This window comes from Carassius auratus, chromosome 41 (assembly GCF_003368295.1).
Source record: "Carassius auratus strain Wakin chromosome 41, ASM336829v1, whole genome shotgun sequence".
Lineage (NCBI taxonomy): Eukaryota > Metazoa > Chordata > Actinopteri > Cypriniformes > Cyprinidae > Carassius > Carassius auratus.
In genome coordinates, this window is record NC_039283.1 from 1,760,472 (window position 1) to 1,786,116 (window position 25,645).

The 25,645-nt window shown below is 39.3% G+C and overlaps 2 protein-coding genes across 2 annotated transcripts in view; one reads left to right on the forward strand and one right to left on the reverse strand.

Annotated features, from left to right (window-relative positions):
- Positions 1–25,645, forward strand: part of LOC113059477 (collagen alpha-6(VI) chain-like) — a 1,020,620-nt gene that overhangs the window by 250,665 nt on the left and 744,310 nt on the right.
- cpne4a (copine IVa) overlaps positions 15,865–25,645 on the reverse strand; it is a 46,863-nt gene continuing 37,082 nt past the window's right edge. Inside the window, exons 13-16 of the mRNA XM_026228074.1 lie at positions 24,522–24,573; positions 21,617–21,750; positions 21,299–21,535; positions 15,865–16,548 (exon numbers count right to left, since the gene is read on the reverse strand). Coding sequence (XP_026083859.1) covers positions 16,417–16,548; positions 21,299–21,535; positions 21,617–21,750; positions 24,522–24,573 — 555 coding nt within the window. The 3' untranslated portion in view covers positions 15,865–16,416. The remainder of the gene's footprint in view (positions 16,549–21,298; positions 21,536–21,616; positions 21,751–24,521; positions 24,574–25,645) is intronic.

Genomic DNA, 25,645 nt, shown 5'->3' on the forward strand with positions numbered 1-25,645 from the left:
GATAATAAAATAGAGTAAATAAAATAGACAGTTAAATAACAATATAAATTTAAAAAGTGTAAACGCATTAGATAATAAAAAACTAAATTCAAAAGGGTATGACACATAAAAAAGAATAGAAAGTAGGGTGAAATGGGTAAAAAATAGTTAAATTCAGTAAAAGGAAAAGAAGAGATTGTAACCAAGTTACTATATAAAACTAAAAAGTTGATTTTTGGTGGTAATAATATAAATAAAGATATGGCAGCCACACCAGTGGAAATCATTGGATTAAAAAATCCACTGTGTAAAGCGCAAATAGACAAAATCTCAAAAAAATGGCAGAAGAGAACAAAAAATATGACAACAAAATGGCCAAAGGAAGGGACATTTGATGTGGCATTGTGTGAGGAAATGGAAACTCTGATAAAAAATTATAAAACTAAAAGCATCAATAGGAAAAAAGAAAAAAGAGAAACAAAAAGGGAAAAAGAGAAAGAAATACTTTCACTGTTTAAAAAAGAAGGTGAAGATATGTTGAAGAGTATAAAACAGGCTAGGAAAGTCCTGAAGGAGGCAGAGAAAGATAACATGAGAAAAGAAAAGAAATATGCAGACCCCCCTCCTTATCTGCCTTTAGCAGGAGAATTCCCAATACTCAAGGGAACCATGGAGGTAACAGGAGAACTAGAGTTAGAAGGGCAGTTAGAGATGGATGGTAGAGAGGAACCAGCTGTAAAAACACAGAGGCAAACCAGACAGGAAAGTGCAGAAGGTTTGCAACTTGACTGTTACAGACAAGCACGTACAGCGTTAGAAAAAATGAAAGCAAGTCAGGAAGATAAAACCTGGTTTGAGGAAGGATTAGAAAGAAAGCGGAGGGAAGATAGAGATATTGTAGCACAAGTACAAGCTTTGGAAGAAGAAATGGAAGAGAAAATTAGAGAATCAGGGAAGAAGATCAGAGAGGTAAATAAGTTGGAGAGAGGAAAGAGTAAGTTGTTCTACAGTAGTGAGGATGAGAATCAGGCAGAGGAGTTATTTGAGAACGGTAAATGGGAACAGGGCAGAGATAAAGGGACACTTAGACCACTGGCCGCACAGCTCCCAATTTTAATCAAGGGTGAGCAGGGACAGTATGTCCCCTGGGCTTCGCAGGACCTCGAGGGGCTTGTCACTCGTCTTCCTGATATTCATGAGGGTGCAGGGAAATTCATTAAAGTGTTTGAAGAGGAAACAATGGGAAAGCTATTGGCAGTGGGAGATGTTAAAGCTCTGCTGGCTAAAATTATTGGAGGGACAAAGATGGATGAAATTCTTCTTACAACGACTCTAAACAGAGCAGTGAACTCTCACAATATGGATGGGATTGTTTTTGATGCATTCCGCCCAGCAGTATGGCAGGCATTGCGTGCGGAGTATCCGATCAGACTGAATCCTAAATCACTGAAGGGAGAAGGAATTGGAGATTTAGAGAATCCAACCACTTATGTCCAAAAAGAGCTGAAAAGGTGGAAACAAGAAACTGAGGGGGATCCCGAGGGAGACCCATTAATGTCAACCTTGTTTAGACAAGCTGTGATTGATGCTATGCCGCCAGCGGTAAAAAGCAAGCTGGAGGATGTGGTCGGTTTAACTTCTAAAACACACAAAGAGTTTTTAGATCATGTGTCTCATGCAGTGGAACAGCAAAGAAAAAATGAACTAAAACTTAAGAGTCAAGAGAAAGAGTTACAACGTAAGCTAACTCAATTACAGCTTGAAGAACTCACAAAGAAAAATAAGAAAAATATTCAAGCTTCAGTAACAAATGCAACAGCAGAACAAATGACTCTAGTACCTCCAGTAATTGCTCCACAACCTACTATTCAGTCAAGCCCACTTACAGCAGTCCCTCCAAATGAACACTTGAACTCTGTGCCCATAATAAATGTTTATACTCAACAGCCAGGACAAATGGGATGGAGAAAAAACCCCATACAGCAAAGAGGCAGAGGCAGAGGCAGAGGCAGAGACAGGCCTCCACCATTGTGCTGGGGTTGTGCGCAGCCCGGACACATCAAAGCTGACTGTCCAACACAACAATGGCCACAGCAACCTCAGGGTAGAAGGGAGATGAGCTGGCAACAGCCTACTCAGGGTCCAGTGCAGGGCCCAGTAAACCCTTGGGGAGGTCCCAATCCAGGCTATTAGGGGTGCCCAGAGAATCCTAAAGGGGAGAGTCAGCTTCCAATTTTATCAACAAAAGCTGATCAAGAGCCCATTATGCAGATTAAAATAGAGGGAGATACATTTCCATTTTTGGTTGATACGGGGGCAAATTTAACGTGCATTAATTTGAAATATGCTTCACATCTCCCCTTGTCTGGAAAATTTGCAAAGACAATAGGATTCTCGGGAAAAATGCAATTGATTCCCATAACAGCTCCAGTGTGTCTACAAACGAAAGATCAAAGTATAACAATGCCCATTCTGGTATCAAATCAAACTCCTATTAATTTGTTAGGAAGAGATGCATTATGTAAATTAGGACTACAAATTTGGTGCTCTCCAGAAGGTATATATATTGATTCAATAGGAACAGAAAAACAAATGATGGTTGCAGAGCCAAAAGCAAATGTTTTTTGGATAGGACAGATAGAACAAGATGTGAGACAGACAGTCAATAAATGGGGAAAGTTTATTGAAGCACAGATACCTGAAGCACAGCTATCAAAGTCAGAATTTCATTGCACAATGATGTATGATCAAGAAAGAGATGAAAATATAGAACAGAAATGGCAAAAAGAAACAAAAGGACAGCAGATTGAGATAGTCTCCCAGTACATCATCATAGGTAAGGAAGGAGCAGCTTTAAACATACCAGAAAGTGAATTTGTCAAAAAATGGTTCAATGTAAATAACTCTGTCCCGCATATTGCAGTATATGTAGGAAGAAATTGGAAAGCAAAAGATTTAGGACCAATGATGAAAAGGGCAGAACAAAGCAAATGGGAATCAACAGAAAACCCATTGATTTTTCATTCAGCTGACAAAAATTACATCAAAATTCTGTGTGCAACCAGTTTGCTGGGAATTCCACAGGAAGTAGTTATCAGCCAAAAGAAAGTGACACAGATGACTACAGCATCTGATTTAATAAACACAAATGAGACTGAATTATTTAAGGAAATGGAGTGTCAGGTACCAACTGAACTATGGTCTCAACATGACACAGATATTGGATTAATAAAATCAGCAAATCCAGTAAGAGTTCAACTTAAACCAAATGCACGTCTGCCTAGAAAAGCACAATATCCTTTAAGGGCAGATGCGGAAGCAGGGATAAAGGACACAATTGAAGGCTTAGTGAAGGCAGGGGTATTGATAGAAACAACTAGTTACTGTAACACTCCAATTATGCCTGTAATCAAATCAGACAAAAATAGATGGCGACTTGTTCATGATTTACGAACAATAAATGAAATAACGGAAGATATGCCAGCTGAGGTACCAAACCCGCACACTTTACTGACAAATGTCCCTCCTGATGCCAAATACTTTACTGTAATTGATCTTTGCTCTGCCTACTTCAGTGTACCGCTTGCAGAAGAGAGTAAATATTTGTTTGCATTCACACATGCAAATAAGCAATATACATATTCTAGACTACCTCAGGGATATAAACATTCACCACATATATTCAACAAGATTTTGAAGGATGATTTAGAAGACCTTGTAATAGACGGTACACTATTACAATACATGGATGATTTAATTATCTGTTCTACCTCACTAGAACAATGTCACAAAGACTCAATTAAGGTGTTGACAAAATTAGCAGAAGGAGGACACAAGGTGTCTAAAAACAAATTGCAGTATTGCCAGCCTCAAGTGGAATACTTGGGAAGATTAATTGCATTTGGTACACGAGCTATAGCTCCAGCTCAGTTAGAAGGTATAAGTAAAACACCGTTACCTCAGACAGTAGGACAAATGATGACGTTTCTAGGAATGACAGGCTTTAGTGCCGATTGGATAGAGGACTATGCAGTAAAGACAGGGCCTTTGAGAGAAATGATGAAACAAGCAGGATTACAACATTTAAGAAATCCATTAAAATGGAACACAGATGCCTTACTAGCATTTGAAGCAATAAAAAAAGAATTACAACAGGCCCCTGCCCTGGGAATGGCAGAATATGATAAAATGTTTCATCTATATGTGGCAAATAGAGTTGATGGTTATGCATCAGCTGTATTAATGCAAGAGACCTGTAGTGGGAGGAAAAAACAGCCTATAGCATACTACAGCACAAAGTTAGACAATGTAGCCCAGGGATACCCACCATGTTACCAACAGGGTTTAGCTGCAGTGTATTATGCTTATGAAAAAGCATCCACAATAACTATGGGGTATCCAGTAACAATATATACCCATCACAAAGTTGTGGAATTAATAGAACAAGGGAAATTTGTTCTGACACAAGCTCGAATTCTAGCCTATTCCTCATTACTCACATATCCAGATGTTACCATTAAAAGATGCCATACAGTTAATCCGGCTGAATTAATTCCTTTGGCTTTCGAAGGAGAACCTCATGAGTGTGTGAATGAGTCCTTGGCATTTACTAGATTACGACCAGATCTAGAATCAATACCCATTACTGAAGCAGAAGTAACTTACTTTGTAGATGGTTCTAGCTTTAGGGATCACGAAGGAAATCATACAGGATATTCAGTAGTAAAGAAAAACAAAAAAGAATTTGAATCTGTGATATCACAACATTGTGTACAGCCCTGCTCTGCTCAATTAGCAGAATTAAAAGCTCTCACAACTGCATGTCAGTTAGCAAAAGGACAAACTGCTAACATTTTTACAGATTCAGCGTATGCTCATGGTGTATGTCATCTATTCGGAGCAGTGTGGAAACAAAGAGGTTTCAAAAAGAGTGATGGGACTCCCATCCAACATAGTGAACAAATAGGGCAATTGATTTCTGCTATGATGCTACCAAAACGACTAGCAATAATCAAATGTCAAGCACACAAGAAGGGAAATGACTATGTCATCAAAGGAAATAATGCAGCAGATCTAGAAGCTAAAAAAGCCTCAGGGTGTCAGGTAGCAGTATTAGCACCTGTTGTACTTATCGAGCCTCATCCTCAATTGGATGACATTATTCGAATACAACAAAAAGCAGGCCCATATGAACAATCAATGTGGCATCAAAGGGGAGCTAAAAAAGACTCACAGGAGATCTGGCGTACACATGAAGGACACATTGTTGCACCTACTTCACTGTTGAATATTCTTATTACCGATGCACATGGTTTTGACCATTGTGCAAGGGGAGAAGTAGTAAGAAAAATTAAACAGCAAGGATATTGGTCTCCTTATTTATATGCAATGGTGGATGAATTTTTGGCCACATGTGAAGTATGTGCTAAATACAATGTAAGAAAAGGCATGGTGACACCAATAGGCCATATTCCAACACCTGAAGGCCCCTTTAAACATCTTGTATGTGATTATGTGGATATGATAAAGCGTGTACAAGGCAAAAGATACATGCTGGTTATCATAGACAGGTTTAGCAGGTGGGTGGAAGCAGTACCATCCGCGGATCTAGGAGCAGGAACTGTAATTAAATTTCTAACGAGAGAGGTAATTCCTAGATTTGGAATTCCATCAGAAATAAGTTCAGATAATGGGTCGGCATTCATACAAAAAACTGTGAAACAAGTGTTGCAACAATTAAGAATAAAACAGAGACTAGGATGCGTTTATAGGCCTCAGTCACAAGGGATAGTGGAGAGAGTTAATGGAGTGATCAAGGCCAAAATAAACAAAATATGTGAAAGTACTAAACTTAATTGGATTGATGCATTACCGCTCGCACTAATGAGCTATCGCATGCAAACTAACAGAAACACGCACTTAACACCGCATGAAATGCTTACGGGTCGACCCATGCCTGTGCCATATTGTAGAGGTCCCTATAAAGGACCGCCTCTAGAACAATTACAAATGGAACTTCGCTCTTATATGAAGAAACTAACTGCCATACATAAAGCTATCTATTTACAGGAAAAAAGAAAAGAGCCCAGTGAGGAATCGGAGACGGCCTGTCCAGTTGTTCCAGGGGATCAAGTTTATCTGAGGGTATTCCGGAGAAAATGGAATGAGCCCAGGAGAGAAGGACCCTACACAGTGGTGAGAGCTACTCCTACAGCAGTCCAAGTGGAGGGAAGCACAACCTGGTATCATCTAAACCACTGTACTAGAGTTCCCACAGGAAAGGCAGAAAGAAAGGAAAGCAGACAACCAGACAATGCAGGAGAGAGCAATGAGGAAGAATCAGAGACACATGATGAAGTGCAAACTGACGAGAGCTCTTTCCTCCTGTCAGACAAACTGGAGAAGACAGAGAATACGTCTGACAACATGTCTGAAGACCATCCTATGCCTAATGCATCTCATAATGCAGACTCAAACACAACCGATAGAAAGCAACCTGACTTCCCTTCAATTGACTTTACAACCTTTGAACAAAACTGACAATGTGATCAACTCAACAGAACCAACGATAATCAAAAATCGTAGAGACATTGATTATGATGTTCAAGGTGATGAAGACGTAAGTCAAATTGATGCATTATGGGATACAGCCCAAAACAATGAATGGTATAAATGGGCAGCCTTTACAGCTAAAGAAACAGGAAAAGAAAATTGCTTGCTGTGCTCCAAATCTCCATTAAACAAAGTAGTAGCCATACCAAATCCATATGACTACCGAAAATGTGCCCAATTTGGGAGAAACTTTTGTCATTTAACAGATTTTACCAGGCCATATTGTATTGCTGAATGCCTTGGATTTTTAGGAAATCCTAAATTAACAGATTATTTCTTTAGACCACTCTGGGGATCCTGGTGTCAGTATTCAGATATAGGTCAAAATATAAAAATTGAAAAACAAAAAGTAGAGATTCCAAAATGGTATAGCATAGATTATAAACAAGAATATGAGTGTTTCCATAAACCAAAAGGAACCCAAGATGTGGGTAAATTCAAAGGAAGATGTGCTATTATTTGGTATATAGATAAGAAAAATTCTTGGAAATCAGGAGTTCCTTCTAGAGCTCCAGAACTTTTAGCATTCGGAACAACTAAAGGAAGTAAGATAGCACCTGAAAAATGTGAAAATCAAACTATAGCCTTACCTCCAATAGAAATTTATGAAGATCAATCATTAATAATAGCAGATTTCTTTTGGATCTGTGGAGGGGAAATATTATTGCCTTCATTACCAGTTGGATGGAAAGGGATATGTGTAAGAGTACGGTTACTTCAAGAAGTTAGCATGGCACAATGGGGAACAGAACAGAGCACAAACAAGGAAGACAATAGAACTAAAAGAGGATACGAGCCAGACCCCAATGTATATTTAGACTCAATTGGACAGCCAAGAGGAATTCCTAATAAATTCAAGGCAAGAAGTGAAATAAAAGGAGGTTTTGAGTCTATCCTGGTTTGGATCACACCCAACAAAAATACAGAGTGGATTAATTATATCTATTATAATCAACAAAGATTCATTAATTATACTGATGAGGCCTTAACCTTATTAGGCGACCAAGTGCATGCAACAAGCAGAATGACATGGCAAAACAGACAGGCTCTTAATTGGCTCTTGGCAGACAAGGGAGGAGTTTGTGTTATGTTTGGAGATCAATGTTGTACATTCATCCCAAATAACACCGCCCCTGGAGGAGCTTTCAGTGAAGTTATGACAAAAATTAAAAAATTAAGAAATGAAATTACAACAAATGCCGGAAGAGACCAACACATTTGGGATTGGATTGATGTGAGATTTGGAGCATGGGGAGCATGGTTTGTTAAACTAGGAATGTTTTTAGGAGTTGCCATATTAATAGGAGGATTATTATTTTGCTGTGTATTACCTTTATTAAGATCATTAATCATCAATGCTACTGTTAAGCAAATGGGAGTGATAAAAGTCCCAAATAATCAACAAAGGATTATTGAAAAGAGTCTGGAGGAATATTATGAAGGATGGCTAAACAAACTGAACTTGAATGAGCAAACTTTGGACGATAGTTCTATTGACTCTGAGGATGTTGAAGATGTCTAAGGGTGAACCATACCCTGGATATAAGTGCCAGTTGAACTTTGGCCCAGGGAGGCTCTCTACGATACATAAGGTATCTGAGCTGAAGATCAACTTTTATAATCTTGTGATATTCAATTATTGATGTAATGTATGTATTTTATGTCTTTTATACATAACTGTGATAACCACAGGCAAGTGCTGAACCAATTACACGCTCACGCTTTTAACATTGTGTACTATTAAAGAAGGAATTTGGGAGACTGGATCTTTTACTCCCTCCTCGTCAAATAAGGAGAGAGATGTTTGGTCCAGTAATCCCTCAGAGTGGAATTCCATAATCTAGTCACTGGGGATAATACAATGTGACTTATTTAGTCACTAGGTAGTGTAACTAATATGACTGGATTATGGAGTAGCACTCTGGATAAGAATAATCAAATGTGAGACTTATTAAGTCTCAAAGGGGAGAATATGTGGAAGATTTTTATTAGTAAAGTTTCAATTAATCAAGTATATAATCAATGTGAATCTAGCCATTTTTGTTTTAAAGTTATTCTATTAAACTCTTATAGGCCTAAAATCTAATAGAAGGTTGCCTACGCCCTGGAATGTACAGAGCTAATGAAAAGCATATGGTCAGACATACATTAAGGGCCTCCCCTCCCTTGTGATTTATGAAAAGTATAGTCTAAAGGAAAAGTTTTACTATGTGGAACCGCCCCATATAGGAATATATAAGGAGGAACGAAATACCATTCGAGAGATCTCCTTGCAAGGGGGCTCGACTTTGTTTTGCTTGAAATAAAGTCTTTTCTTCTGAGAGAAAAATCCCTGACTGAGTTTGATTCTTCTGAGAACCGGCAAAAGACACCACAATTACAAAAAATATTTAAATACGTGACAAAAGTTTCAGTACTAATGATCTGAAATTATATTTTGGTTTGCCATAAATGCTTGTGAGTACATTCAGCAGTAAAGTTTTACATTAATTGATAATAGAAATATGAAATTACATATAAAGATATACTTAAGTCCTACTTAAGTTGTCAGAATCACTAACTGCATTTAAATTTAAACGTAAAAGCTAAGTGTCTGAAAACATTACATTAAGTATTCCTTTAAAGTATATAATTGCCATAATATTTACTCTTTGTAATAGTATGCTAAAGTGTACTTTTTTCCTCGCAAGTGCTTAATTTATTGATCCATTTCCACCAATAAATACAAAATGAGTATCAGTCAGGCTATTGTCTGAATAAGGTTCTTGGTCAAAATATTCTGAAAAGTGGAGCACACTAAACATCACACTGCTATGTATAAGAAGACAGCATCCTATATTTCATTGTATGCCCCTCCGCCGTCTCAGACAACATTCTTCACTGCTGTGCTTCATTTGAGCATGATACAGAAAGAGAGAAAGGTTGTGAGAACACACAGAGACAGAAAGATTCCTCCACTGATCCAAACATACTCAGTCGGCTGGATCTCATTTGCATTCATTATTCAAAAAGATATTCATTTTAGAGGAATATGTAAATATAAGCTCTAATAGAGCCAGAAACATGCCTGAGCTCTGTTTGTTCTATAAGTAGAGCACTTCTCCGGCTACATTAATCAGCTAGGTTACTCCAGCGGTGCTTCTCGACTGGTATGTCGTGACCAAGAAATGGGTCACATGTCTGATTGTCTCAGACAGTGACAATGAAGCTCAAATGTATCATATCATGTTATCATAGTAAAATAAATACGAATATGATTTTAAAAGAGGACCAAATGCTTTTGACAGCTTGCAATATTATCTGTTCCTTGTTAAAAGCTAAGGTAGATGCCAATATGTACAGGATGCCTGATATATCCTATATTCCTCAAAGATCTTGAGCAAAACCATCTAAAATTGTGAATGTTCCTATTCAGCCTGTACTTTTCAATTCTCAATGCATTTTTGTTTGCACAATAAAAAAAAGAGGTCATCAAAATGTAAAACCTGGATCTTGATGTAAACCCTCTTGAGGATCACTGCACTCTTTCTGTCAGTGAAATATGCTTAGATTTCTATCAAAGCTAGAAATATAAACTATGGTTTTCTTTGTGGGGCTCCATTTTTATGATGCACTGTACATCAGTGTGACAGCAGATCAAAGGAAGGTAGGACATGGATCCACAGAGGATCAAAAGAAAAAAAGTTAAAATTTTCAATGTTTTCACTTGAGATGTTGCCATGGGAACTGGTCAAAGACTGTGAAATCACCCATCCAGAACAAGCTTTGCCTACGGAGGGGTTCTGGGTAGAGGATCTGTCATCTACAAACCGCAACAGTGTGCTGGAATTTCAGGACAAATATCAACTTTGCATCATACTCATGATTATTGTGCACAAACCAGTGCTCAACAAAACTAATGCAAAAAGGATGCAAAGGTGCAAAAAGCTGTATCCTCCTCTGCAGTGAATGGATGGTGACAAAATTATATTCCAAACAGCTGATAAAACATTAAAATAACCAACAAGTAACGCACACAGCTGCAGTCCATCAATTATTCCAATGATAAATTTTTTCTCCAAGCTGTTGCTTCCTGCTAAAATATGAGTTCTCTTTCCATAATATTGCTTTCTATAGTGAAAAAGTCATCTTGTCTGAATCAGGAGAGAAATATGCACAGATCAAGCACCTATTATAAGCAAAAACAATCCACAGCTGTAACACCCTAATGATGGTTGTGTTTCTGACAAACACGCTGCTTTTTGCTTTACGAAACATTAATTGACGGACTGGAGTCATTTGGATTACTTGTGGTTCATTGTGATGTTTTTATCCACTGATTGAACTCTCATTCTGACGGCACCCATTCACTGCAGAGGATCCATTGGTGAACAAGTGGTGTAATGCTACATTGCTTGTATGTCCTGAGGGTTTCCGATTGCTTTTAGTTCAATATTTACATCCTTTTTTGGTCTTGCAACAAAAAAACCTAAGCAGGATTGCTTAGAAAACTATAATAGTACACCTCTTCTCAAGAGGTGATTTGAGGAAATACATAGCACAAACAATGTGGGGGTCAAACTCTTTCCAAATTTTTTGATCAAAAAAGTAAACAATAGCCGATTAGAATCAAATCACCCAATTACAGAATCAAGAACAACAGCAGGAGCTCAAAGAGTTTGAGTACAGGACAGTTAGAGAGGATGCATTCTCATTCCTGCAGGAGGTGACAGTCGCTCTGCACTTCAGAGAGAAAATAAGTCAGCTATATCTGTGATTTTTCACTTGAGAGTTTGGTACACATGAGTGACAGAAGTCAGAGTACATAAACTGGGCTACTCACACACTCATCAAGGGCAGCTCAGCGCTCTAAATCCAGCTAACAGCCGTGCCAGTCACCTTCATCCAACTCACACTCACCCTGAATCCAAAAATTTTACACTGGAGCCAAATGTCCCCCTGCTGAGCAGGTTTACAGGCAGTGGGTAAATGTCATGAGTAAATGTCAGCAGACAGTCAGAGGATTGCAAAAAAATAAAAATAAAACCTAAAATGTGTTTGATATTCTCCTGAAAAGCAGCATCTGGTTAACCTGCCAGGTACAGAATAATTACATTGCAGGTTTCCCAAGAATAGTGGTGATTTATACAAAACTGTAATCTCTCCCGAGGACAGGCTCGCTACCACAACTCAATTAGTTTAATTCCACAGGACTCACAGTATGCTAATGGATACCTTCATTTTCCTCTTTCGCTGCTCAACTTAAACCATATTCTACAGCTATGTGCAGGAAATTGAGTGAGAAAAGGGTGTAGAAATCTAAATTAAACATGGAATTTTGAAGTTATACTGTACGTGTATAAATTGTGTGTGCTTTCAGAGTTTCCATAAAGTTTTTAGCAGACTGTAGGTGAAAATGCACTGCATGTGAAAACATAAAGCAACATTAGCAGACACTTTTATATAAATATTTGTATATACTTATTTTAATAAAATATTTAAATGTAATTAAAATATTAATTCAAAATATATTTTGTTAATCAGTTAATCAATAAATTAACTGAAAAAAAGACAATGACATAAACAAATTGGGTGTATAAAATTAATACTTTATTTTAATACTTTTCAGACAGTCTTTTATCAGACTTTAAATAAAAGTGCAGTGTAAAGGGTTGAGAACAATTTAAAAATAAATTTATAGTCAAATGAATTAATATATTGTAAACAAATAAAAAACTGATTGGAAAGCCACTGACAAAATACCTATGGAATGTCAGGAATGACCAATCGGAATGAAATATTCCATACAGCCATCTAGTAATATTTTAAAAGATTAATTCATTATTTGCACTTTAAGCAAGCTTTTCCATCTTTCCAAGACTCATGATTGTGATGTCCAAATGAAGTGCATTTGGACACGTACTGTCACAGCTTGAGGTTCATGGCGATTCAGACAGACACATCAGACAGCAGGCTGTGAATACTTTAACTGGCAGCCATTGCTGTTTAATGAATGATCCAAATAGACTGTGTTCCATTAATGTGCATCATAAAGCCCTTATTTTACTCAAGTATTCAATATGTATTTTACTCTTGATGAAAGTTAATTAGCTAATCAGGTCCAATCACACATATCTTCCTCGAGACTAGACCCTCATTAGACTAATACCTGTCCTTAGACTATTTATGAACAATTGCTGTAACAAAAGAAGTTTTAATCACTTGGTAAACTGGGCTGAGACAAGCTTGTTGCCTTATAATTACTAGGCAGATGCCAAAAGGGTCATTGTTTAAGACACTCGCGGTACAAACTGTTGATTGGTGACACGACGAGTATGCACACGCCACATGAGACTTTCTGTCCTGTATTCTAATTAGTTTTATGCATCTGTTTATATTTTATTTAAAGTGAGTGGATGCAAAACACCATTTTCTCGTAGAACAGATGTTAGTCACTGAATCTGACTTTTTTTTTTTTGATGACTAGATTTATATTCTTCTCACAGTTTTACTGAGTAGAAAATGATGCTATTGAACTGAGACATTACTTTCTTTTTATATTCATACTTTTTTATTTTAATTTCACTCACGTTACACTTCAAACCGCTGCCTGGGCCGCAAATCTCCATGACAACAACACAATCTGAGCCAATCGAAGCCAAAAGCTCTTCAGAATGCATAGGCCTAATGATGTTGGATCCTGTGGTTGTCCTCGAGTGGCAGATCAATGATGAACCCAATAAAATACAAATGACCCATGCACGCTTTTAGGGAGTCACAATATGTTCTGGCTGATTGAGAACAAATGAGATAATGAAGTACCACTAAAACCTTCAGAGACTAATATGTGGATGTGGTTTTTGAACATATTCCTTGCGTTACACAATTAATAAATGTGACATCAGTTATGAGGAAGTTTTGTAGATTTAGAGCCATTTCAAAGATGATGCTTTCACCACCAGGCCATATGGAAAATCTTTTTTTTTTTCATTTATATATAACATTTAAAATATTTTTTCATATATGAACATTTTCATTTTTTATATATATTAAAAATATATATAAATATAGATATTTTTTAACCATTTGAAAATGATTTGAAATTTTACAAAATAATACATTTACATAACATTTATTGTAATAAATAAATTTTTTTGTTAAAAATCAACAAGGAACATACTATACTTTACAATGTTCTGAAAACGTACATATTACAATACATTAATTTTTTTTACATGACTAAATCATTATACATCTAGTAAGCAACCCACATTTATAGTTAGTTTAAATGTAGGCTACTGTAAGACTGGAAATGTATCATCTTGCCCCTGAAATACATTTTGAAATATATTTGGGTATGGAGGTTGTAACTAAATATATATTATTTTCAATTTAAAAAATATATTTAATGGGGCCATATGACGTTGCTAAAAATAACATTATTGGTTTAATGAAATGTTTATGCAGTTTCAAAAAACACATTATTTTCCACACACTGCACATTATTGTTTCTCCTCTATGCCCCGCCTTTCTGAAAAGCGAGGTGTGCTCTGAGATCCAGTGTGTTGTAATTGGCTGAATACCTCTAGCGTGTGACGGAAATGTTACGCCCCTTACCATTCCCAACAGGACCAGACAAAAACACTAAAACCCATTACAAAAAAGGCATTTGTTGCATCCAATGGGGACATAATTATGAATTAGAATGAATTATACTCTCTTTTTACATGTTTTGTTGCATCACGCCGTGTAAAGATAAAAACATGTCTGGATTTGTGATTGGAGAAACGACAAACAACAAGCGCTACACTTCTTAAAACTTGTGTTTGAATCATCAGTAGAAAATTCTTTGAATATGAAAACATACTTATAGGCAGAGAGACAGACTCAGAACATCCGGCATTGTACTCTCCCAGGTTCAAGAAACAGTCCTCGTCCTCCAGAAACTTAGTTGCACACACACAAATATTTAGTTTGAACTCTTCCGGAACAGTGTCGTAAATTCAACTTAACCAATGATCTCTAGTTGTGTCCTCTTTTGGAAAACCAAAGTATTTTCACTTTTACAACGAAACACAGCGTCTCTACGATATGGCGGCAGCAGCAACAATACTACAGCGAGAATAAGTGACACTTCTTTCTTTGCGTGAACATTTGGGCGGTGTTATGTAAATCTTCCCACAGTGACATAGACATGTGGGGGCGTGTTTAAGCAAGCCATTTTTAGGGGGCTGTGAACGAGTCTTAACTTTTTTAAAGAATACCTCTTTGAGTTTGAGACTTTAGTCTTTTCTACTTTAGGGATCGTATCTATTCACTAACAGCTTGTAACAATCCAAAGAGAAAGGAACAATTGAAATCGCATCATACGACCCCTTTAATTAATCTTCACTCATATTTCATGACATATATTTTTAAAAAAAGTTTTTTTTAACAGTATGATTAATATTATATTTATGCTTACATAGCTTATCGGTAAGCACCGACATTCTTGTAATTTTATATCTACGTTCATCTTGCAGTGTTTTGTGTTTTGATTCAAAATCACTATCAGGGTCGTTGTCTTCACTGTTGGAATAAATAAATAAAAATACATGCATGCATACTTTAACAAACATTTTCATCAGTAATTGTAAGTTTAACACTGCCAAAAAATATAAAATTAGTCCACGTGAAATGTTAAATGACTCGGGATCAGTTGAGATTTTCAGTCATAGTAGAGATGTACTGTACATTCAAGGACTTCAGTATGAACCAGCAGCTGGTCTTCGGGGGAAAGCTGGAGTGTCAGAGGTTCACGGCAGCTCTGTCAGCCTGCATTATGACAGTTTGACGACCCACACACATTACGTTGATGCTTTTTGCATTTTATTTTTATGAAAAATAGTCCCCAGACATTACCTATAATGAGCATGTCTAGCAGTTTCTAAAATACATTTCTCAGCTTTATGAGCCTGGAACTAAAGAACTGACTACTGCAAAAACAAAATGAAATCTCATTAGAAAGTGTAGCACTTGTAAAATATAGGTCAAAGTATAAAGTTTCAACAGTGTGTAGTAAGTGTTGTTGTTTCCTATATCTTACTCTTGTAAACTAATTTCAGATTTATGGTTGAGAATATAAAAGAAAAAAAAAACAAATTAACACATTTATATATATATATAGTTAAACTTAAGGTAAATAGTTTTTGGGTGAGCTGTTTCTTTAGTATTATCAAAACATCAGTTAACAACTTGTTTCGTGGCTTCAAAAAAATCACGCAAAATAAGCATCATTCATAACACAAAATTTATTTTTAAACAGTTTGTTACATCATCACTTAACTACCAAAAAATACTTCATTCTAAATCTTTATTTGTGGACAAGTTTCAGAAGAGCAGCTTCACATAAAATCATTTAACAGGCCCCAAAAGAACAGGTAGAAAATCGAGGCTGGATTATTATTAACATGCAAAATACAATCATGCATCTGGCCCTGCATCTGCAGAAAAAAGAACAAAAAAGAGAGAAAAAGAAAGTCTGAATGTCCACAGATAACCTAATGCAAATTGCTATTCATTCCCTAAGATCCAAAATGCTTTACAATGTAAGAACATTACGAAATGTAGCAAAATCTCAATAAACCTTTATATAAAAGAAAACAACAGATAATCCGACTATTCTTCAGATAATTCCATTCATCATGCTTACATCAGTAGGACTTTTTGAGTTTTTGCTTTCTTCATAGTTGTAAGTCTGTACATGTATACAGTACATCTATGCAAGCCTCAAAGGCTACGCATGCAAAACAAAGTCAAATTCACAGAAACGTGCTAGTTTTGTATTAAGAAAAATAGCTTGGCGCTTCAGTGGCCAAATGTCCTGGAAGACTCGTACTCGCTGGGGCACTTGGGCTTGATCCCCTTGCTGTTGTAATAGTCCACCACCTGGTTTGGGACTTCGGCTAAGACACTTTTTGCCAAAGCAGCAGGAGAGGCCTAAGAAGTAGTAGAAGAACAGAAACAAACAGTGAATCAAACATTTGCAGGGACATTTATCCATTTCGCCATCTGGTCCAGTTTGCCATTCCTGCGCTAATGATGTGTGAAGATACTGTACTTGCTGAAACCCACAAGCATGGTGAGGAAAAGCATCCTAAGACTTGAGCAAAAGTGACTCATGTGACTAAAAAGTTGCCTTGAGGAGCTGAGAGGAAATCAGAAGATACCCACATCAAACCCCTCCAACCCCTGCGGAGCAATTAGATGGAGGAGATGATGAGCCGAGATGGGTTTTTTGTTTGTTAGGGGCTATCAATGCAGTACATGTCTGGAAAGAAAACAAATCTGGGCACATTTCCCAAGAGGATCCCAATAAACCGTCACTTCGGCTGATATGGACACTCTTTTTCTACATGTTGACTTGTATAAACAGTTTAATATTGATATAAGTTTAGAAACTTCTAGATCTATTTGATAAACTGTATCTAACTAAATTATTCTGATAGCTAGTTTTAAATGCATTAAAAGTCTGTCTCTGCCCCTGAAAATTAGCATTTAATCCTGTTCCATCTCAGAGGTCTTGACCTTGTTTATGGTACAATGTTTTAGAAAGTACAAAAGAACAGCAGATAAAATGTTATTACTTTCATGTTTGATAATTGTAATCTGTGCTTAAAAAAAGTATTAATTTCTTTCAGAAAAAATACATCTTACAGACAAAATGAAGAACCTTCCTCAGACAACCTCTCGGCTCTTTATTAAAAACACAGCCTTCTACAAACTGCTAAAATGTTGGTGTTTGTCACATTCTAGTTAATGTCACGGTTTTACGCTGCCTGAAGGAATACGGAGTCGAGGATAAACGGAATAAGGTTTTTAATATAAACAACACAGGGGATATCCAACATGGAGCACAGAGGTAGACACACGTAAGTAGCAAGTGATGAATGAAGACCCGACCAAACAGAACTGAAAGGACAAGGCTTAAGTACAAAGGATAATTGGGGAAACACAGGTGGATGGAATCATTAAATTAACAGGGACATGGAACACATGAGGAAGATAATAGACACACCTGGGAACTAATCACGGAAGACAGAAACTGGGTCACTGGGGCAAAAACATTAAATGAGTCCAGGTGTGTGACAGTACTCCCCCCTCCCGGTAGGTGCGTCCTCGCACCGTAGAAACAACAGAGGGAGGCGTGGGTGGGAACTTGGGAGGAGGTTCCGGTGGAGGACGGACTCCCAGGAGGGGGCCAGCAGACAGGGACCACAGAAGGAGGAGCCAGGGAGGAGACGACGGAGGGAGGAGCCAGGGAGGAGACAGGAGCAGGAGGAGCCAGATGGTCCACCAGAGACCAGCCAGGACGGAGATCCAAGGTGGAGTCGACGGCGGGAGGAGCCATGGTGAAGGAAGGGTCGACGACACCAGGGGGCCGACAGGCGGAGACTGCACCGGTGGGTGAGGAGCCCAAGATGGAGCAGCACAGCCGCAGAGCCAGGGGGACGTCGAGGTTCCGGAGGGCCTAGGTGGAGCAGAAGGCTCAGGCGACCAAGGCGGAGGCAGGGTCCTGGCAGACCGATGTGGAGCCGGAGCGACCGAGGATGGAGGTGGAACCGGAGGGAAGGAGGAGCCTGACAGAGCCGGAGGGATGGAGTGACGAGGTGGAACCAGAGGAGTGGAGTCCCGAGGCGGCGGATGGTCGACGACTGACCAAGGTGGAGCCGGAGGGACGAGGGAGCCCGGTGGAGCAGGTGGGATGACAGGCCACGGTGGAGACGAGGGAGCTAAGAGCCAAGGCGGAGCCGCTGGGTCGAAGGACCGAGGAGGAGTCCAGGGCTCGGAGGCTGGAGGCGGAGACAGGGCCTTAACACGCCAAGGCGGAGCTGGAGACTGGCAGTCCAGCGGCGAACCACCGCGCCCCGATGGCGCGGACTGAGGGTGAGCTGCGGGACTGACTGGCACCAGCAGGGATGGCGAGGAACTGGCTGGTCTAGGAGGAGGAGAGAGGAGAAGGATGGGAGGAAGGACAGGAGGATCAGGACTGGACGGAACCAGCGAAAGAGGAGTAGAGGGACCAGCAGGTTTGAGAGGAGGCGGGAGAGGGAGGCTGGGAGGGAATACAGGAGACACAGAAGATTCAGAGCTGGGCGGAACCAGCGGAGACACAGAAGATTCAGAGCTGGGCGGAACCAGCGGAGACACAGAAGATTCAGAGCTGGGCGGAACCAGCGGAGAAACAGAAGATTCAGAGCTGGGCGGAGCCAGCGGAGATACAGGAAACTCAGGGCTGGGCGTAACCAGCGGAGAAACAGAAAACTCAGGGCTGGGCGTAACCAGCGGAGAAACAGAAAATTCAGGGCTGGGCGTAACCAGCGGAGAAACAGAAAACTCAGGGCTGGGCGTAACCAGCGGAGAAACAGAAAACTCAGGGCTGGGCGTAACCAGCGGAGAAACAGAAAATTCAGGGCTGGGCGTAACCAGCGGAGAAACAGAAAACTCAGGGCTGGGCGTAACCAGCGGAGAAACAGAAAACTCAGGGCTGGGCGTAACCAGCGGAGAAACAGAAGATTCAGGGCTGGGCGTAACCAGCGGAGAAACAGAAAACTCAGGGCTGGGCGGAACCAGCGGAGAAACAGAAAACTCAGGGCTGGGCGGAACCAGCGGAAATGGAGCAGAGGAAATGACTGGAGGAGGTAGGAGTGGGAGACTGAGAGGGTATACAGGGGAATCAGGGCTGGACGGAACCAGCGGGGAAACAGGAATATTAGGGATTACCTCCGTAGACCAGTCCATCAGATCCAGAACTTGCTCCATATGACTTTCAGAGACTGTATACAGCTCACCCTCAGTCGCAGGAGTGTGGGCAGGGCTTTCCTCCACGCCCTCGATCTCCACGAGGACTCCCACGATGCACGGTGTTGCCGGCTCACACACCTGGTCAGTCGTGCTCTCGAGATCCTGTTCCCTGACAGTGGATGGCTCGGGCTCTGCGGCTGCGGTGGGCTCTGGCTCCGTGCGGCGTGATGGTGGCTGGCTGGTCTCTGGGTCGGGAGTGGGGCTGGCGAGGTCCTCTATGGGGCAGACGGTGAGAGGTGACCCATTTCTCGCCAGAGTCCACTCCACGTATGCGGCGAAATCCTCTCGAGGACCATCTTCGGACGACAACGCTCTGCATTTGGAGTTCAGGCTGGTGTTGTAGAAGGTGCAGAGCGCGCCGTCCGGGTAGCTGGTGGCATTAGCTAATAAGGAAAACCATCTGGTGTGGTCCTCGAGAGAGCGTTCTTCCTGCTTCAGCAGAAGGATGAGGAATTCGGGACGATAGAGGGGATCCATAGAAACACTAAGAAAAGAAAAGACTTTGAAAACACAAAAACAAAACGGAGGGAAGAACACGCAGTTTTCTATTTTCTCTTTTGAGGTCGGGTCTTCTGTCACGGTTTTACGCTGCCTGAAGGAATACGGAGTCGAGGATAAACGGAATAAGGTTTTTAATATAAACAACACAGGGGATATCCAACATGGAGCACAGAGGTAGACACACGTAAGTAGCAAGTGATGAATGAAGACCCGACCAAACAGAACTGAAAGGACAAGGCTTAAGTACAAAGGATAATTGGGGAAACACAGGTGGATGGAATCATTAAATTAACAGGGACATGGAACACATGAGGAAGATAATAGACACACCTGGGAACTAATCACGGAAGACAGAAACTGGGTCACTGGGGCAAAAACATTAAATGAGTCCAGGTGTGTGACAGTTAAAGGGATAGTTCACCCAAAAAATTGTATTAGCCCATGATTTACTCATCATCAGGGCACCCTATATCTGACATTCCTCTATAAGAGGAGTTATATAAAAAAATGTCTTGGCTTTTCCAAGCTGTATAATTTTAGTGAATGGTGCCCCTGTTTTTGAAGCTAAAAAATAGTGCATCCATCCATCATAAAACTACTCCACATGTGGTGTTAATAAATCCATTCTGAAGCAAAATGTGTTGGTGTAAGAAAAGTATAGATTTTTAAACGTGTATAAACTGTAAACTCCAGCTTTTGGTCGCTCAAGCAGGCGCGTTCACGACAAGGGGTTTCAGTACCGGACTGCCTTTTTCGAGAACAAAATTAGCTCCTCCTCCGGAACAGGGTCTAACCAGCACAACTGGTACCATCCTTGATGTAAGTAGATATTGATTGGCCAGACGTGTTAGAAAATGCCCTGGCCCACCATGATTTAAAACGCTGTGTAACATACTGTAAACATTGTGTCAACTTATTTCGCAAGTATGATGACAGACGCTTTCCGTTCTTTCAATCGCTGTACGTATACGTCGACATTCCATGTCCATTATTGTGAAACCCGCGAAACACAACAAAAACACAACTCCGATCAGAGCGTCCTCCATCCTGCTGTTGTTAACGTTATTCTTTTTTGTTAACGTTGCGCACAAATGACATCTCTGTCGACTGGCTTACTTCACGTCCTAGTACACACAGTCGGTGCGAATGCAACCCTTTAAATGGTACTGGGAAATAGTTTGCGTGTACAATTAGTTCTGGAACTAAAGTGGTGCGAAAGGCCCTAATGCAACACCAAATAAGTACCATAATATGGACCCTATTCATTTATTTATTCATTAAGTAATTTTAATATTTGTTTATTGCCTTTTTATCAGTGTCTTTTTCTATATATATATACATACATAGACACACACACACTTTTAATATGACCGTGTAAACTCACATGTTTGAAGTTACGGAACGGCACAAACTGTACGATGTCACGCAACACTGGTTCCCCTTTAGGCGAACGAAGGATTCCGTCATCACCGTCCAGCATCTCCATGTCAGTGAAATCCGCGCTTCCGACTCCCACGATGATGACAGACATGGGCAGGTGAGAGGCGTGGACGATGGCCTCTCTAGTGTCCGCCATATCTGTGATCACACCGTCCGTCAGGATGAGCAGGATGAAGTATTGCTGCATCGAGGCAAGAAAAGAGAAACTTTAGAACAAGAGAAACCTTAGAGATGAAGAGTGATGGAATAGAAATACACTGACCATGGCCTCTTTGGTGTGCATTTCCTCTGAGGCAAAGTTGGCCACTTTCTGGATGATCGGGGCAATGTTTGTGGGACCATACAACTGGATCTTAGGAAGGCAATTCTGGTAGGCCTCTACCACACCCTGGATACCTGCAAAATAAAATAAAAAAAATCTTAAACTTAAACTTATTTATTTTATTTCAGATATCAAAGCAACATTTCTCATTTTAAGTTTAAGTACTAAATAAACTAAAATTAAAAATGACTGTTAAAAATGACACAACAAAATTACTAAAATAAAACTCAAAACAACAATAGCATATCAATGATACTAAAATAATTGTATCTCTTATAATTTATCATTAATTTGATTTATTTTTCTTTTTTTAATGCTTGAAGATTCTGCATGCAGTATGTAAACTTATGAGCATTATATTTAAAAGAATGTGTCGGTTAAGGCTCAATCTCTACAATGAAGCAGTAATTCTGTTTACTGACTCGCTGAGCATGAATCTTAAGGTCAGCATGTCTCTCCTCACCACGTCTCCAACTGTTTTATTTAATTAACACCTGTGAGCTTGAACGACTCAAAGGTGAAAGCATGCCATGCTGTGTGGCAGCAGAATTAAGATGAGAAGCCTTTCAAAGTGGATGAAAAAATGAATCTAATCGCTTCAGTGGCTTCCCCGCAAAGCGACCTTAATAGACTCTTCAACTCTGACACACATACAGCATTGTATCTGTAAAGGATAAGTCATGCTGATGACATTAAAAGGCTTGAATTAACCCACTGCTGATGTCGTTTCATCATAACACCTTCCAAGTCTTCATGCATCTTCAGTCACATTTGACCAATTCACACTGCTGCTGTGAGAATCTCTCTCACCATGTGCCCTTGTGTCTCCCTGTAATGTTAGCATTAGGCAAATATAAATCTGTAAATGTTGTTAGTTGTGATATCACATTGGGATTTCCACCTACAGTAGGACTCATTGACTGTTATTGAGATGTGACCTGTCCCACAACCCCTTAGTGAAAAATATTTCTATTATAAATAAACATTTCCATATAAATAAAACTGTATATTCCAAATAAATGCTTTTCTTTTGAACTTTTTATTCAACTAAGACTCCTAAACAAAATGCATTACAGTTTTCACAAAATATTAAGCAGCACAACCGTTTTAACTGTCATGAGAATAAGAAATGTTTCTTGAGAAGCAAGTCAGCATATTATAATGATTTCTGAAGGATCATGTAACACTAAGGGATCATTTGCCATTGTAGAAATAAATTACATTTTAAAATATTATTTTAAATTGTAAATGTATTGCACAAAATTTATGTTTTTGCTCTATTTTGATCAAATAAATGAAGCCTTGATAAGCATAAGACCCAAACCTTTTAAATGCGAGTGGAGATGTACTGTATATACACACACACACACACACACATTTCTTAGAAAAAGTCAGCAGAATGGTTTGTCCCGACACTAGCAGGATAGTGCTTACCAGTCAAACCTTGACATGGTGATTACACCCCACTACTCAAAGGTCGAGTTTTCCCAGTTGAGCAAAACTTTTAAAAGGATTGACTTTGAAAGAGTGAGAAGACACCTAGACACCACGATTTGTCTACAAAGATTTGTCAATATTTTGAAAGTTAAAATTACTAATAATTATACACCAATATCGTTCACAGTAAATGCACTGTGTGTCTGGTCAGGTGTGTTGGGACAGCAATACTGTCATGATGGATTTTCCAGACTATTCCAGGGCGGAAAGGTGTGTTCTCTGCTTGGGGTAGATTGGCTGGCATGTGTCCTGGTGGGCAGTGAGCTATTTGCTATTCCTGGACGAGACAGGCCTGGCTGCTTGATCAAAAGCTGAGTGGTCTGTGCCCATTCTGGGCGCCACCCTGGTGTGTCTGCGCTGATAGAGGTGGAACAGAAATAGCAAGGGAAATCAAGTGACACCTATACACTAGACCCATGATCAATTTATCCTGCTCATGGCTGAAGGCAGGGATGATGGGAAAGCTAAGTGCCAAACACAAACGGAGAGCAAACTAAATACAAAATCCAATCATTTGCAACTTCTGCCTTGACATCCAAGGCAACACCATCCCAAAGAGAGTTGGCTTACATTTCAGTGGACAGATGACTTGACAGAGGCTTTCTCACGATGACAGAATTATCATTTATATTACATTACTTCCCATCTGTTTCTGTTTTTTAAGTATTCATTGTTCTTATATTTTCATCTTTACTCTCTGATAGCGGCCGCCCTTTTAGGAGACACGAGTTTCAAACTTTGAACAGGTTGTGATGACGCAAGCCTACCAGGCGATTGTGGTCTAAAAACAACTTCGCTTTTGCAGCACAGGGCGGTTAAAAATAAAGCAGAGTGGTAACAAATTGCAATAAAATATGTAAACTTGTCTCCTACAAAATTAAACAATGTCGTCAAACTCTGTACAGGAAGTTCTGGTCTAAAGCAAGGCACCACTATCATTTCTCCTTGCCTTAAAACATCTGTTTTTGTGTTGACAGTCATTTTTATCTGCTGTCTTGGTCCAGAGAGACTTATTATTGGGAAGGGGAGGGTGTGACATCAACGTCAACCAGGCCTCCCTCCTTCAGAATTTCCCTCAGGCCATATATTTTATCGCAGCATTAAACATTAATGTGTCCACCTTTGCCAGTAGTGTAGCTCTGTAATTCATCTATGCATATATTGATCTCCTTTGTGTGGGGGGACAACACTACTGAAGGGCTGTCTGACTTTGCCAGTGTTATGTTGAGGCTCTAAGTAGCTCAGGCCCGGTGGGCAAAGGTTAGACGGAGTAGTTAATGCATCTGCATTAAGGAGATAAATTAAGATCTGGAATAGATAAAACATTGGGATAAATGCTCTATCATACCTGCACATTCTGGGTTGTCCTCATTGAAGTTTAATGCAAAGTCATGTGAAACCTGAGGGGAAAATAAAGAAAAAAGAACATAACATTCTTAGGCTATCTGTGGCATCAATAAAATACTCTTTGAAAATAATTCATACCATATATTATGCAGTTGTTAGTTCTCTGAATTTGACTGGCTGAGTAGCTTTCCAAGTGTTTTGATATAGTCCAACAGCAGGGACTTTTCACTGTCTGGTTAGGATTTTTCAGTGACATTTCTGCAGGTTACACCAGTAGGTGATGACAAATCACAGCTTTATAAGTGAGTCATTTATCACTCAAATTAATAATTCAAAACAGTTTCATTCAGGAGCTAAACACTGGACTGCCTTTATAAGTCACTGAATTATTTACTCAACCGATTCATTCAAACGCTGAGTCATTTGGGTGCAAATAACCATATGATGGGAATCCAAATGCATTTCTGCAAAGTGATTCTTTTAGACTGTTCCCTTCAGTGGTTCTCCAGTTCTTTTTACATCATCACATAATTCCGACATCCCAGCTTCACTCAAACACATTATTAAAGCCATATGTAGATACATCTTTCTAGTAATTTATGCTTATTGTCATCAGTCTTATATTTGGGTACTGTTGACTTGAACTGCTATGATCAGTTTAGTGTAATGTTGAGTCCAGAACCATTGCAAAAACTGTTTATCCAAAACGATTCATTGCAAAAAAATTAGTGCTGTCAAAATTAGCGCGTTAACGCATTCGATTAATTTGAAAAATTTAACGTGTTAAAAAAAAATAACGCAATTAACGCGGTTGCAGTTTTTTTTTATTTCCAGTTGTGGCCTATGTGTGTTCAACGTGCAAAGAAATATGGATAAGACCAAGGAAGGACTTTTAGACGGAAAGTTTCAGTATAAAACACGGATTACTCTTCAGTCTGCCACAAGAAACATTACTCTTCATTTAGTCTGCCACAAGAAACAGCAACATTAAAATCATGAACTCAAATGTCATTGTTTAAAAAAAAACAAAAAAAAAAACAATGACTGTAACAGTGCGTAAATCAGACCTTTCTGTAACGCTAACGTTAATAAGCTTAAACGAAAATAACATAATAATTGTGTAGC